This window comes from Equus caballus, chromosome 12 (assembly GCF_041296265.1).
Source record: "Equus caballus isolate H_3958 breed thoroughbred chromosome 12, TB-T2T, whole genome shotgun sequence".
In the NCBI taxonomy this organism is placed as follows: domain Eukaryota; kingdom Metazoa; phylum Chordata; class Mammalia; order Perissodactyla; family Equidae; genus Equus; species Equus caballus.
In genome coordinates, this window is record NC_091695.1 from 49,749,543 (window position 1) to 49,765,005 (window position 15,463).

At 55.0% G+C, this 15,463-nt stretch overlaps 1 protein-coding gene across 1 annotated transcript in view; it reads right to left on the reverse strand.

Annotated features, from left to right (window-relative positions):
* TOLLIP (toll interacting protein) overlaps positions 1 to 15,463 on the reverse strand; it is a 32,926-nt gene that overhangs the window by 6,960 nt on the left and 10,503 nt on the right. Inside the window, exons 2-5 of the mRNA XM_023654811.2 lie at positions 11,725 to 11,874; positions 6,068 to 6,250; positions 4,806 to 4,958; positions 3,760 to 3,850 (exon numbers count right to left, since the gene is read on the reverse strand). Coding sequence (XP_023510579.1) covers positions 3,760 to 3,850; positions 4,806 to 4,958; positions 6,068 to 6,250; positions 11,725 to 11,874 — 577 coding nt within the window. The remainder of the gene's footprint in view (positions 1 to 3,759; positions 3,851 to 4,805; positions 4,959 to 6,067; positions 6,251 to 11,724; positions 11,875 to 15,463) is intronic.

The following is a 15,463-nucleotide window of genomic DNA, read 5'->3' on the forward strand; positions in this document are numbered from 1 at the left end:
AGACAGAACTACAGATGGCGAAGACGTGGGTGGGGACAGCAGTTCCATCAACAGCCTGCAGAGACGTGGAGGTGGGAGGGAACAGGTGAGAGTCACGTTAACTCAAGGCCACGGCGGAGGCTGCACACCAGGCCAGGTCCTCTGAGTCAGTGAGCACGTGAACCTGAGAGCTGGGTGTGCACCGGGAGCGCTCCTGTCACAGGCCAGGCTGCAACGGCCAAAACCAGACCTTCTATCAACAATCCACGTGCACAAAAACAAGGAGAACAGCAGTGCAAAGGATTCCAGCAAGGACACAGGGCACGTGTCCCCGGGCAGCATGTGCTGGCCCTCCATCTCACCTGCCACTCCACTGGCAACCGCTTTCCTCTACAAACTGGCTCTGCAACCGCCAGGCTCCTGGGCATTGCTCCAGCTCAGAAAACCCCGAAGCACAGCAGGGAGAACTTGTGACAGGCTCTCCCCGTAACCCACTGCCGACTCTCCACATTGGACCCGTGCAGCTGGGTGTCCACGGGACCCCGCCTGCGATGTATGGGCTCCACTACCTGCCCCTGCACCGCCAGGCCACCTGTGGGGGACGGGGAGGATGGCTGGGAGGAGGCAACACCTGCAATGACCACAACCCAGGGTCCAGCGGCCCTCCAGGAGCAGGGGCCGCAGACAAGCTGGTCCTCGCACACAGAGTGCGCTCCGGCAGTTTGGGAGCAGGCCAATCTTCACCTGACTGGTTTTCTCTCTTTCTGTTCTGCAATTTCCATTAAAGAGAAACGGCTTTATAAAGTTACACGTTTCTTCCAGGTGCTTCATGTTTAGACATTTCTTCTAAAATTAAGATTAGAAAACCCACAAGAAAGTCTCCTTGGAGACATGGCTAACTCCAGGCCGAGGCAAGGAATGCCCACGATGAGCCTGGAATGTCCTGTAGCACCAGAAAGGAAGGCCCAAAGGACAACAAGGACACACGCAAAGGACAAATAACCCAACTCCCTCTGTCCATGTCTCGGGTAATTGAGTGACAAAACAAATACCGTTAGTAACAAATTATAACCACAGGATAAAACAGGAAACCACAAGTAACGCTGCTCTAGGGAAATGGTGAATCAACTCAAGATCTGACAAGAAACAGGACACTGACGTGGTCTTACGTGCCTCCTGTACAAAACACCTCTTAGTTAATAGTTACAAAGAAAGCAGGGCAGCTGCCCAGTGAGCAGGTGGGCAGACCCTACCATGGTGCAGTGAACAGTGGCACCACCAGTACCGGGGCGAAGGGACCACAGGCCATGCCGGGGCCTGAGAAGACCTGGCCTGCCCCGGCCACCTCCTGCCAAGGACGCACACCCAGGTTCAGTGAGGAAACATCAGAACAACCCTGCAAGATCACCAGCCTGTGCTCTTCAAACACACAGAGGCGACCAAAGTCAGAGCTCCAGGCTGAGGGAGGCACTGCCGCTCCAAGGGATGAGGGACAGCCAAAGGCCCCAGACGCACCAGAGCTCGGCACCCATTCCTGACTGTGGTGGCTGCAATGAGCAGCGGGGGTATGTTCTCGTTTGTAGGAAATGCAACTACAGTGGGGGTGGCACAGTGATGGGCATTGGGTGGTGACTCAGTCTCAGAAGTTCAGGCAAAAATTCTTTTATCTCCTTTCTAACTTTTCTGTAAGTATGTGATTGTTTCAAAACTTACAAATGTACAACAAAAGTTCAAAGTCTCCATTTAGAAAGAAATCTAACCTTCCCTAAAATAAACATTTTAGGGCAAACTTTAAAGGCATTTACAAGGAGAACCAGGGATAGGAACCAGAAAAAGACAAGCAATAAATTGTATGTCTTTCTTTGGAAGTTGACTTTCCACAACAAATACGTTCCGGTGCTGGTGACTGCGTGGGTTGAATTATGGCCCCCACAAAGGTGTGCCAAGTCCTGGCAGGCATTTGGGTCTCTGCAGATGATCACGTGAAGATGAGATCATCCTGCAGCAGAGTGGGCTCCCATCCAAGGATGTGTGTCCTTCTGAGAGGAAACTGGGACGCCAACACAGACACGCATGGAGAAGCCACATGACGACAGAGATGGAGCCAAGATGACTGGACCCCCAGGAGCTGGAAGAGGCAAGAAGGACCCTCCCCCAGAGCCTCCAGAGGGAGTGTGGCCCCGCCACACCCTGACTGTGGACTGGGGCCTCCAGAACTGAGACCATAAAATCTTTTGTTTTAAGCCACCTGGTCTGTGGGACTTCGTTGCCGCCACCCCAAGACAGTACTACCTTCAGTGGCCCCTATAAGCTACCTGTTCCTCCTCAGACCTCCAACTCAAGATAATCAAATGGCAAGTCTCACAGAGACCCTGGAATGAGGTCCCAGGACGGTGGTTCTGAGGCCGACCTAGCCACCAACCAGAACCCCTTGGAGGCACCCAGGTGCCCCTCGTGGCCGCAGCTCTGGCAGGCCTGTCTAGTGGGGCGACGGCTCCAGCAGGCTCAGGGTCACGACTCCCACCCAATTCTTCTCAGACTCCCCCTTCTCTGCTGAGACTCCCTTTCTTCTCACTTTGTCAGACCTTCTTCTTTAACTCTCTGAACCTGTTACAACTGCTTTATGGTGTCCAGGTCAACTGGGTCATTGTCTATCCATCGGCCTTGCCCTGACCGCAGTCACACTTCCATTTCTTTGCTGGACGGCGCCCTGCACAAGCTGGACTCTGTCATCTTCCTCGGAGAATGCTGTTCCTTGTTCCAGGGCAGTCTGATCAAGGGCAGAACACCCTGAACTCGCGCTGAACCCTCTAACTCGGGGCGCAGCCTCCAAGCTCTGAAGCCTGCCTCTCCCCTGGCAGGAACTGGGTTGAGGCTGGCTTAGGGTTAGGGTGTGTCCAGAGCAGGCCTGCTCTAGGGCAGGTCCTGCGGCTGCGCCAGGTGTGACTGGGGTGCTGGCCTGGGCTCTCTGCTCTGGTGGGGCAGAAACCCCACAGCAGCCCTGCTGCCCCAACCCCAAAGCAGCACCCTGAGCATGAGCAGCTGGGGCCCCCACCCGCACATCTCCTCCTCTCCAAGGCCCTGCTCCACAGATTCTGGCCACTTCTGCCACCGAGACTCTGGCCTTGGCCTCCTCAGCACCCTGCTTGGACCCAAGCTCCCTGCACATAGCAAAGATACTGTCTTGGGCAGAGATGGGGTGACCGTGGGGCTTGCCCCATTTCCCTTCTCCCGGGAGCCAGTCTTGTACCACACGCGGCCAATGCCTGACAATAGCTGCTGCCTTGTTTCTTTTGCCCAGTTTGATGGCTGTTTATGGCGGGAGGTTAGCTGAGTCCAGTTGCTGTTGTAGCCAGAGTGGAAGTTAACCAACAGACTAACATTAAGATTTGAAAATTCAAAGGCATAAAAGCTACAATCCACCTTGATTTTGCTGTGCTGTCATCAATTGCTAATTTATAAAGGTAAATAAACATGACAGGAACAATAACATTAGAGCACATGGATCATTTCACCCAAAAGAATGTGATCTTTTGTTACAATAACTCATATGCTAAAGCGTTTAGAAATTACGTTTCTACAGCTCCATGAATTTCAACTCACCTTATTTGTGTCAACAGGGAAAACACATTCCACTTCCTATGTACGCATAAAAAATTCAAATATAACACCAGACCTTTGTTTGTTTTTGGAAGGATCTCCATGCATCCCCATGCTCCTCCCTCCCTGCTCTAAGGCCCTCCCAGCAGAACGACATCGGAAAGGCTGGGGGTCACATACCTGTGAGGGGTACGTAGCCAACGCCCTGCTGGTACACAGTGGGCATCAGGACCACGGGCTGAGGCGGCATCATCATGGCAGCAGGCAGCGACTAAAACACACCAAAGTCAATCCCGGGGTCACAGAAGAACGCATCACACATCAAAACCCCACCGCTTCCCATCCTGCCAAAGCAGTCCTGAGAGGGACAGCACGCTGCCTGGAGCCCAGTCACACAACCTGGGACAGAGGCACGGCTGGCTGGCCAGCCACGGAGCCCAATCAACCTCTTCAGATGCTCCCACTGACACCGCTCCACCCCCACAACTCTGCTGGGAGATCAGGGGGTGACCGACTGGCACTAGAAGATGCTGTAAGACCCACAGACCCACAGCTAACTGAGACGCAATCAAAGAACACAGTTCAAGAAAGTCAATTTAAGGATAAAATTTAGAATCAACACCCATAACATTTCACAAGAGTCTCTCTAAGGTTTTGCTATTTAGTTAAGTGTAATAACAGCTTTGCATATAGGTAAAAACGTCTGTTAACGACAGGTAACAAAGCATTTATGAGTAAAATCATGTTGCTGTGGGGACCTGCTCTACAACAGCCCAGAATTAAGAGGGAGAGGGGATGAAACAAGTCAGCACAAACAGGGTGAGTGTGGAGCTGGCTGATCAGCCCACACAGAGTCTGCCAGACTCCTCTCTCTACTTCCACACACGTCGGGAATTTTCTATAGTAAAAGTTAAACAGCCACTACGATCATAAGACCACCCGGGTGACACACAGGGGGCAGCAGGAACCCAGGACCCTGGCTCCCTATCCCTGCACCACCAACTGCCCCCCATCACCCCCAGGGGCCCTGAGAACGTGGGGCACCAGGATGGTGTGGGCAAGAGTTCAGGGGACTTGAAGCGCTAGCCACGGCCTGGCTCTGTCTCTGTGCTGAGCTCCTCAGGGGTAAGCAGTTCCAGAACCAGGAGCTGAAATGGCCACTGGCCACTGGGGGCTGGCAAAGAGCTCACCATGTCTTCCCGCCCTGCCGTCCCCAGGCCCCTCACCGTGTACGACAGGACCAGGTTGATCATGCCCTCCTTGTCATCGCCCTGCCGCCCACTCAGGCTGTACCACTCGTCCAGCACCTTGCCCTGCTTCAGGGACTCAGGAATCGTGACGTGCGTCCAGGCGATGCGGTCATCCATGGAGAAGGCTCGCTGAGGGGGACAGCAGGGGAAGACCACGCTGCATGACCCCACCCCAGCCTCCTTCAGAGCCCCTCCCCTGGGATCAGGCCCTTGGCTCCTCCTTCGACCTTCCGGGCAGAGGGTAAACCTCTGGGGCTGCCCCCTCTCTCCATGACTGGAAGGGAGGATCCCATGGGGCCACAGCCCTCGTCCCCATCTCTCTGGCCAGCAAGGGCCGCAGTCAGGCGCCTGGAGTTGCATGGCCCTTCCTCCCCACCCTCTCAGTTCCCCCTCGGGTTCCCTCGCAAGCCCTACCGTCCAGTGACAGGGAGGGAGCAAAGGCAGCACTCTCTCTCTAACCTCGCCCCCCCACCCATCCCTTACTGGCCTGGGGCCGCAGAGGCACTGGGCGGAAGGTAAAGACTCAAGGGAGGGCAGAGGGCGCAGGCACCACAGGGCCACATCCTGCTTGCTACCCACCTGACCCCCGAGCTCTCACCCTGCTGACCAGGCCTCCTGCGGCCCTGGCCCGGCCTCAGGAGGGGTGGGGCACTCCCAGACAGGAGCCCAGAGGACCAGGCTGGGGAGAACCCCATGGCATCTATCGCACCCTCCTCAGGAACACCAGGATGGGCTCACTGTGACTCGCACCGCCAAGAACCCTACTTCCCCCAGCCCCGGGTCTGACCCCTTTACATCCAACCTAGTCACGAACAGCCGGCTGCCTCAATATGCCTTGCCTGGGGGTGACATGTCAACACCCCATCCGCAGAGTGCTCAGTGTCTGTGTCATTGGGGATGGGGTACATGCGCCTGGTTTGGGGGTGATGTGTCAAATGCCCCATCCGCAGAGTGCTCAGTGTCTGTGTCATTGGTGATGGGGTACATGCGCCTGGTTTGGGGGTGATGTGTCAAATGCCCCATCTGCAGAGTGCTCAGTCTGTGTCACTGGTGATGAGGTTTCTGAACCCAAGCTGTGAAAGACCCTACAGAGGGCACAGCTTTTCACTATGGCTGGGGACACCAGGACACCTGTCACAAAGCATAAAATGCCCGTGTCCAGCACACCTAGGGTTCCCAGAGCAGGCTGAGTCGCCAGAACGACACAGTGCCTCAGCGACAGGAGGGCGGTCCCTCACCTCGTCAAAGATCTCCAGGTAGAAGGAGTCCACACCCGGGGGCACCGTGCACTGGATGACTTTATTCCAGCGAGGGTTCTTGGCGCCGTTGTGCGCCGTGGGCGTCTCATACACCGCGTAGCCCAAGCGCAGCCGGCAGTATGGGTCCATACGGGTCATGCCGTAATTCTTTGCCAACTTGGCCTGAAACAAAGCCAACGTCAGAAAACAAGGCAGTCACCATCAGACTGAAGGCTCAGGGCTCACCTAGGTGGTCTGATCCTTCAATTCATCACTTCTGGGCTTTTCCGGGTATGAATCCAGCCACTCAAATCAGCCGGTACACGGTCATAACTGTGCTCCTGGGCACCAGGAGTAAGACAGTGGTCACAGCTCGCGTTGTGCATCTCTGCGGGAAAACATGGAGTGCCGGGCCTGACAGGCATCAGGTCACTTGCAGACACTTGGAGCGGGGGTCTGGAAGGAGGACTTCAGGGCGCCTGGTCCTGCAAGTGTGCTAGCTCCCTCTCCCCTCACGACTGTTTCACAGTGCTCAGCCCTGTCTGCTGCCGCACGTTGGGCAGGGTCACAGGCCAGTCGCCCTCAGTGTCACAGGTCTCCAAATCCCGAGAAGCCCAGCCACACCTCACGTAGGTCGTGAGCCCAGCCCCAGTGACATGGGCAGCCTGGGGCGGAGGAGTACGGTGAACACGGTGAGGGAGAGGGAGGCTTCGCTGGACCGGATTACCACTCAGCTGGTATTTACTCAAAGTGGGAACAGGCTTCAACATAAAAGCCAGAGCCATGAAACTCCTATGAGAAGAAAACAGAAAAGCATCACTGTGATCTTGGACAAGATCTCTTAGATACAACAGCAAACATACAAGCCAAGAAAGAAATCTCGATACACAGGACTCCGTCAACATCGGATACCTGCTCTCTGAGGAACTCTGTCAGGAAGATGGAAAGACCAGCCGGATCGGGAGAAAATATCTGCAAATACCACGTCTGATAAAGAACCTGAGTCCAGAATATACAAAGAACTCTCCAATCTCAGTAACTAAACACAACCCAACCAAAAATGGGCACAAGGTCTGAAGAGGAGGGTCCAGCCCATGGCCAAGAAGTTAAGTTTGTGCCCTCTGCTTTGGTGGCCCAGAGTTTTGCTGGTTTGGATCCTGGGCACGGACCTAGCACCACTCATCAGGCCATGCTGAGGCGGCGTCCCACACAGCACAGCCAGAAGGACCTACAACTAGAGTATACAGCCATGTGCTGGGGGGGCTTTGGAGAGAAGAAGAAGAAAAGAAGATTGGCAACAGATGTTAGCTCAGGGTCAATCTTTTAAAAAAAAAATCTGAGTAACAAATCCTGACGGCAAATGAGCAAATGAAACACTGCTCAACGCCACTTAGTCCTCAACGAAATACAAATGAAAACTCCAGTGAGAACACCAGGAAACTCCTGGAACAGCTCAAATCCAACCCAACCCAGTGCAGGTCAACCCCCGGAGCACCGGGGCCTGCACGTGGCTAGCGGAAGCACAGTGCACCCACCAAAGGACTAGGAGTCCATCCCAGGTACTGAGCCAATCAAAGGGCAACTTACGTTCACACAGAACCCTGGATGTCACAACTGCCAGAAGCTGGAACAACCCTGTGTTGCCCAATGGGGCAACGGATGAGACTGGCCCAGCCACACCACTAGTGATGAAGAGGAATGAACAGCCGGTGGATACATGCAAGAACAAAGCCGAATCTCAAATGCATTATGCCAGCAAAAGGAGCCAGACACACGTGTCCACGCAAACTCCAGAAAAGACGGCTCTGAGGGCGCCACTGGAGCCGGGCGGGCTTGCCGGCAGGGCGGGGGCCGACTGAGAGGCAAGGACGGCGTGTTGAACAAGTTCTCTATCGTGACTGCAGGGGTGGATAAACTTGTCAAACCTCATGGAAATGTACACTAACTCAAATGAGTGCATTTTAATGCATGTAAATTATAATCAGTAAGGTTTTTTTTAAAACACAAAAACCCTTGCTGCCTGCTACCCTCTCCAGCCCCCGCCCTTTCTCCCTTCTGACTGAGATTCCAACAGAAGCCTCTCTTCTGTCCGCAGACTCTCCTTGCCCCCACATCTTTCCACTCTTGTGCCAACTTCCCCAGAGCTCTGGCCAAGGGTGCCGGCCACGCCCCATCCCAGAGCCTGCCACCCGCCTCAGCGCAGAACTAGCCTGTCCCTTCTGGGGACAGGCCCAGCAGGGAGTGCCCTACATCCTGCAGCCTCACGTCCACACTGTGGGCCTCTCCCTGCAGTGCACGACCTCCCGTCTCGGCCAGTGGTCTTGAAAGCGCCCTTGACTTACTGGGTCTGGCACCGAACCATTTCCAATTCCCTCCCACCTGCTCCCACTGTTATTCCCCCATTTTGGTCAATGTCCTCTCCATCTTCCAGCTGCTGGCAACACAGGCCTTCGGGGTCACGCCGACCCTCCTTCCTTCACACTCGGATGCAATCTACAAGTCCACTGGTGCTCCCTGAGGTGCTTCCTGAGGTGCTCCGAGTGCAGGCACTTCTACCCTTTCGCCACGACCTTTCCAACAGCAGCCAGAGGGAGCCTTGGGAACTCAGCTCAGGACAGGGCGTTTCCCTTCCACTCAGTCTGATTCCCAGTCCTGCAGGTTGGTCCACAAGGTCCAGCCCCACCTCCACAGCCAATTTGGCCCCTCGTCCTCTGGCCCCTACAGGGCTCAGCTAAGATCCACCTCCCTGGCCACCCTCCACCCAGCTGTCCTGACCCAGAGGGCGTGCCACCTGCTAAGAGGCTGCTTTACTTCTGCACCATCCACTGTCTGTCCCTCGACCCCAGCTGGTTGGCTCCCAGGGGCAGGCTTCGGGTCTGTCTATTCACTGCCATGTCCCCACGCCTGGAGCAGCTCCTGGCACAAGCGGGGGACTCATACTTGAGTTCTACTTTCCACAAATAAGAAATAACCTGGCCCAGTCAGTGCCCATTCCTGGATCTCACTCTGGATAATGCACTTGTCCTTCCCTTCTGTCAGGGCTTCGCACACCCCACGCTCACCGTCTTCTGCTTCTGCCCTCCTGCGCCCAAGGGCCAGTCATCAGGAGAGGACCTCCAGACACACCTTGCCCTCTGCCTCCACTCTCCCCTCTTCTACTCCAGCCTCTCTGTGTGTCTGTGTGCTTTCTACCTCTGTCTGGATGGAACTACAGCTGTTCACACTGAACCAGTCGTGAGGGATCCTTTTACACCAAAACTTCTCCATTCTTGGGCTTCATTTCCACCTTCTTCTCAGGCGGCTGGAGGAGACCCTGGAACAGCACAGAAGCTCCCAGCTGAGCAGCATTATTAGCCTTCAAGAGCTTCAACACCCTTCTATTGTCTTCACCATAAATTTGCTGGACCAATTCTTAAGAATATACACCTTCTCCTCAAAACAGCTTAGAAATTGCCGTTGTTTTCTGGAAAATACGTAGCAGAAAGGTCTGAAACCAGCGTGATTTTCCATAGCTTCTGAGTAACTTTTTATTTTGTTCCTGCCTGGCTGCTAAGATGGTTTTCTCTCGCTGATTTAAAGCAGTCACCACAGCCCATCAATCGCATTTGCTCAGAGCGCGGCCGACTCCCGGAACCAGCACCTCGAGGCTCCTCTTCACCTGGCATCGCCCTGTCCCGAACCCCAGCTGTGCTCACACGGGTTCCTTTCACTCCTCGAGGCCCGACCCCCGGCTTCACTGCCTCCCTCCTCCACAGCCGCACCTGCACCTCGCCCCCCCACACCGCGGATGGAATGCTCAGGCTGTCCCTTACACTTCTAAGGGCTTTTCTGTGACTACGCTGCAGGCACGTAGAACATGTTTAAGGAACGTGGCTCATTCCCATACTTACTGGGCACAACTACACACGAGGCGCTATTCTAGTGTCTGCCAGGGACAGACAAGACAGACACACCACTCTGCCTCCCACAGCCATGTGCGGCAGACACACGTCACACACAGCATGGCAGATGGCACTGCCGACTATAGAGAATAACCAGGTGAGGGGAACAGAGCATCCTCGAGCACAGGGTGCCCTGGGGGGAGGTGAGGGAGCGAGTGGGACACTTGGGAAAGTTCCGTGGAAGGAGGCAGATGAAGGAGGCGGAGAGGGGTTGCAGGGAGGGCGAGGCAGGGAGAAGGCATGCGGGACCGAGCAGGGAGAGCCACCTGCAGGGCTCTGGCCGTCCAAGGGGCTGGCAAGCAGGGTGGGTAGAGTGCTTCAGCCCAGATCCCTGGGGCGAGCCATGAGCCTGCCATGGGGGCTGCACAGAATGAGACAGAGCCAACAGAGAGAGTGGCCCAAGGCTGCAGGTCTGAGCTTCTAGAAAGATGGCACTGCTGCCTACGGAGACTGGGGAGGAGCAGGTGTGGGGGACTGGAGGCAAGAGCTCCACTTTGGGCACTCTGGGCAGGACACATCTGAAACGCCTACTGGACATCTGGGGGAGGCCCCGAGGGCTGTGTGCACACACGAGTCTGCAACTGAGTCAAGGGGTGGGTGTGGGCAAGGAGCTGCTCCCCCTGGGGCATGTGGGCAGGGAGGGGAGAGGGTGGCTGGGGACCAGACCCCACAGCTCTCCACCGGGCCCAGGAGAGGACCAGGGAGAGCAGACTGAGAACAAAGGCGTGGCCTCTGTAAGCCAAGGGAGAAGGGTTATTGCAAAGCAAGTGGAAAACCACGGTGATGCTCTCAGAAGTCAAGGAGGTGAACCAGGAGTGCTCCTGACACCGCGCCGGCACCACAGAGGTCCTGGCGGAGCTCATGGAGGGTGCAGACAGGCTGCAAACGAGTGTTCATGAGACGACAGGAAGGGCCAGAGTGCCTTGCAGCCACGTGCCCACAGGAGGGGGTGGCACTCTGCTACAGCAGGCCCTGAATTTACCGTGACAGGAGGTCACTGAGCAGAGGAAGCAGCGTGTTATTTTAGAAACGTGCACGAGTGAGTCTTTGAGGTGTGCTATGACGAAAACGGGGCTTGACTGTGAAACCCATCAGCACCGAAGAGTATTGCTGAGTGCTGGGGATGCTGCGAAGTACGCACCTCAAAACTCCAACTCATTCATGAGGTCCAACAGATTCTTCTGTCTGTGCATTTCTACAAAACTGTGACTTGCAATGATCTTCTTTCCTCATGGTTTTACAGAAAGTTTTGGTGACAAAACCATTTCACCTCCGACAGTGTATCTGGTTTTCATCCAGCAACCGTGGGCATGTCCAGGCCATCAGCACCAGGCTGCATGACAACTAGAAAGGCTCCTGGCTGGATGGGAGAGCCGCCGCCACTGGCCCTCTCTGTCCAACCCCTTGTCTGGACAATGGCAGCACCTCCACCTCCCCCAGCTGCCGTCATGGTCAGGAGAGACCGTTTGCACAAAGGAACAGTGCCCAGCATGGAGCAGACACCAATAAATGTTCATTACTAATTACTTTATTTTTGGCAGAACCCTGGGTAATCACCAATATTTTTCACACATATGTTTCAGGAAAAAGTGGAGTCAGAAAAAGTTCCACCTGTCCACGCAAAAAACGTGGCATAAAAGCTGAAACCCACAATCCCACCTGTTCCCACCCCTTCTCTCCCCACCATGTGGCCATGGCCCCAGCCCCAACACCCACCTGCACCACGGTGATGCTGAGGCGGCCCACCGTGCCCACTGCCCCTCCAAACTGCAGCTGCTGGGCTGCCTGAGCATCCAGCTGGATCTGCTGCTGCTGCTGCGTGGGCAGGATGCGGAGGAAGTCCTGCGGGAGCTCGCCAATGTACACCTAGGGCCAGGAAGAGACGACACCATGGCATCAGTAAGGCCAGGGACAGAGTGAGACAGGGCCAAACCCTGGGCATTTCCAGGACCCAGAGGCCTGGGCTATGCTGTACCTCAGTTTCTTCACCTGTGAGACGAGGGGCCCACAGGGTCAGAGTGTCCAGTCTGAGGGCCTGGAACGACCACTCCGGCCCTCAGCAGCGGCTCTGCACCCCCTGGCACGGGAGCCCTTCTCACTCAGCAGACATACACTCAAACCAGGCTCTGTGCGGGCTCACTACATGTTGCTGCCATTGAAATCAGGTTCTCATGCTCAAAATGGGCTTGTTGGATGGTTTCTCAGGTCATATTCACACGCACTCTGTTCACATGTCCAGAACCTGTTTTCCCTGGTGCCACTACAGCTGTTGGCCGGGCACCTGTTCAAACAACGAACGAGAAGAAATCTGAACTGCGGATCTAAAGCTCTCTGGAAAACCCTCTCTACGACATACTTCAAATACTCCCATCTGAAACAGGGCAAACTCAACAGCGCCCTGAAGAAGTGAACAGACTGACACCAAGAAGCCCCAAGACCTCACCCTTCCACTTCTCAGGAAGCCTCTGTCCACTAGGCTGCTGGCCTTGGACAGAAGGAAGGACCCTGAAGAGGCCCAGCCCCAGGGGCTGGAGGGGACATGATCCTGAGGGACACGCCAGGAGTGTGAGTTAGGGGAAGAGCTTGAAGGGCAGTGGGAGAACAAAGTCTTCCAGGGAAAACTGGAGGAGATTAAAGCAAGAGTCAGTTGAGACTCACTGAAGTGGCTCCAGAAAAGGCTGACACAGCAGAGACACGCAGAGGAGGAATGGCTGCATCCCCATGCCAGGGCGCCAGGTGGCTCTGCAGCAAGGCAGAGCCAGCCTGGGGCCCGACTCGCCCGACCCAATGACCCAGCCCAGCTCAATGAGCAGGACAGTCGCCACTCTGCTCCTTCCAGGGCAGGGTGGGTACAGGGTCTGGAGGGGTCACAGGCTAAGAAATGCCCAGATCAACAAATGGCTGAAGAAGCCCACTGGGCTAACAAATCCCCTCAGAAGAGGAGGCCTGGCTGCTGGTGGAGAAACTGGAGCCACAGGGGCACAGGCGCTGCCAGCAGTGGACCCGGGTCCTCGTTAGCCACTCCAAGTGGACATCACAAAGGGACTCCCAGCCAAGGGCTTGAAGGGCTGCTTGTTTTCAGGAAATGCTGAATAGTAAACCCCATTGTGTCACAGGATGAGTTCTGGCAAATGGCATTCACTGATGGCAGCCACCAGGGACCACCTCGGATGTCCAGGATTCTCCTTATACCCTAAGGCCTCTGCTGTGCAGACCAGACGCCTGCTGGGGTTTTGGACTTCCCAATGACGAGGCATTCGGCGAAGGTCCAGGAGGTTCTGCACCCGCTGACCTCACAAGCACACTGGGAAAGCATTTCTCCCCAGGTGCTCTCGTCACTTTCCATTTTCATTTCAAATGTCGCTGGAAAGGTCTAGGTTCCTCCCTCGGCCTCCCTTGTTCCTCCCTTTGGCCTGGAGACCTCACAAACCAGGCAGGGCTCTGTAACCAATGGAGTTGAGCACAAGGGGAACACACAGGCTCAGTGCCGGCTGAGTGCTGAGAACTCAGGACCCCAGTCTGGGGGCTCTCCCCCGCCTCCCCTGCACCCCATCACCTTGGTGCTCCAACTGCTTTTCTCTAAAGAACAAGAGTGCACTTATCTTGGCCATTCGCCTCACTTGACCCAACAGACTGGGACGTCTCAGAGTGATCTTTGTGTCATCAGAGAAGATGTTCCTGGCAAAGACAATATCTGACAGCTTCTCTGCACCTGGGGTGCTGGGCCCAGAGCCTGGGCCTGAGCATGCACTGCAGACTGACTAGACGGCAGCAGGTGCCAGGAGAAGAGCACAGCACCTTCCCAAGGGGCATTGTAGGCCGCATGTCCCCAGGTATGTTGTATAGGTTACCAGCAGGTCCCAGGACTGGCCCTGAAGAGAAGTCCCCATGGTGACACCCTGCAGGCTGCACACACTCTGGAGGGCTGAAGCCCAGGCGTCACTGCTCTGAGACAGATGCCAGTCGCCAGTTCCTGTCGGTTCCTTCACCCACCTCCCAAACGCACGCACACCCAGAACCCCTCCCAGCCAACACAGGACGTGGATGCTTCCTTGCCAACTGCCCACAGCCTTGCACCGCAGTCTCTATCACTAGCTTTGTACACTCACCATGAAGACATTATCTTGCAGAAACAGACTCATTTTTAACCAAGTTCAAAGGATTAGTGCACAGACCAAATTCTCATTTATTCTGAGAAATAACTGCCCAGCATAGGCCACAGCCTCAGTTCAGAGGAGCCAGCAGGGAACAGGCTATGCCCTTGAGTGGGTACACTGGAGACAGCCAGACACGTGCCAGTGACAGTGGTGAGTCAGGAGAGGCCTCCCTCTCTCCTTCATTGTTTCTATCTCCTGTCTGCCCCTATCGTGAGACCAGGACTTACAGGTGTCATGTTTCTTTTTACTGTACTCTTCCAGGCTTTCATCGAAGAGAATGCGACTGCTTCTTCCCTTTTTTTGAGGAAGATTAGCCCTGAGCTAACATCTGCTGCCAGTCCTCCTCTTTTTGCTGAGGAAGACTGGCCCTGAGCTAACATCCATGCCCATCTTCCTCTACTTTATATGTGAGACGCCTGCCACAGCATGCCTTGCCAAGTGGTGCCATGTCCACACCTGGGATCCGAACCAGTGAACCCCATGCCGCCAAAGTGGAACGTGCGAACTTAACCGCTGTGCCACCAGGCTGGCCCTGCGATTGCTTCTTAATGGGGGAAGATAAAATTATATCAAAAGGCCAAATGACTTAGTTTAACTATAGTTAGTTAAACAACTACTGACTAGTTAAACAAAAGTTTAACTGTAAATAAGAAATAAGGATTTACTAAATTAACAGTGCAAACAGAATATGTGAAGGGGAAAAAAGTGGAGACACCTGGCCAACACGACCTCAGCCAGGTGGTCCAGGTCAACACCTGCAGCGACAGGTCAGGGAGACGGCAGGTTCCCGAGATGATGTGATGAGAAGGGCCCTCACCCGTATGGTCTTCTTCCAACTGAGGGACAGTCTACAAAATCGGTCACCAGCAGTCCTCATGCTGTCAAGGTCCCCCAAAATAAGGACTCTCTCTGAGAGACGGTCCCAGCATGCAGGCAACTAAGGAAACGCAACAGCTGACTGCCACGTGGGCCTAGGTGGGACCCTGGGACATTAACAGGAAACTGGGACATTCGAATAAAATCTCGAGTTCCCAGTCGGCTACCAAAGTCAGCTTCCCAGTGTAACAAATGTGCCACGTGATGCATGACAGTCCCACGAAGACAGAAGGTGTCCAAACAAGGAGCTCCCCCACCTTGAAGAGCCACTCCTGTTAATAAAGGCAGTTCACGTGTCACACGTTACAGATGAGCCAGGTGCCAGCGGGAACCCCATCGCTTCAGTGACCTGACTAGAAAACACCATCAGTAAATACGTATTCTCTATGGAAGTTAAAAATTCAGTGGTCACCCTAAAATTT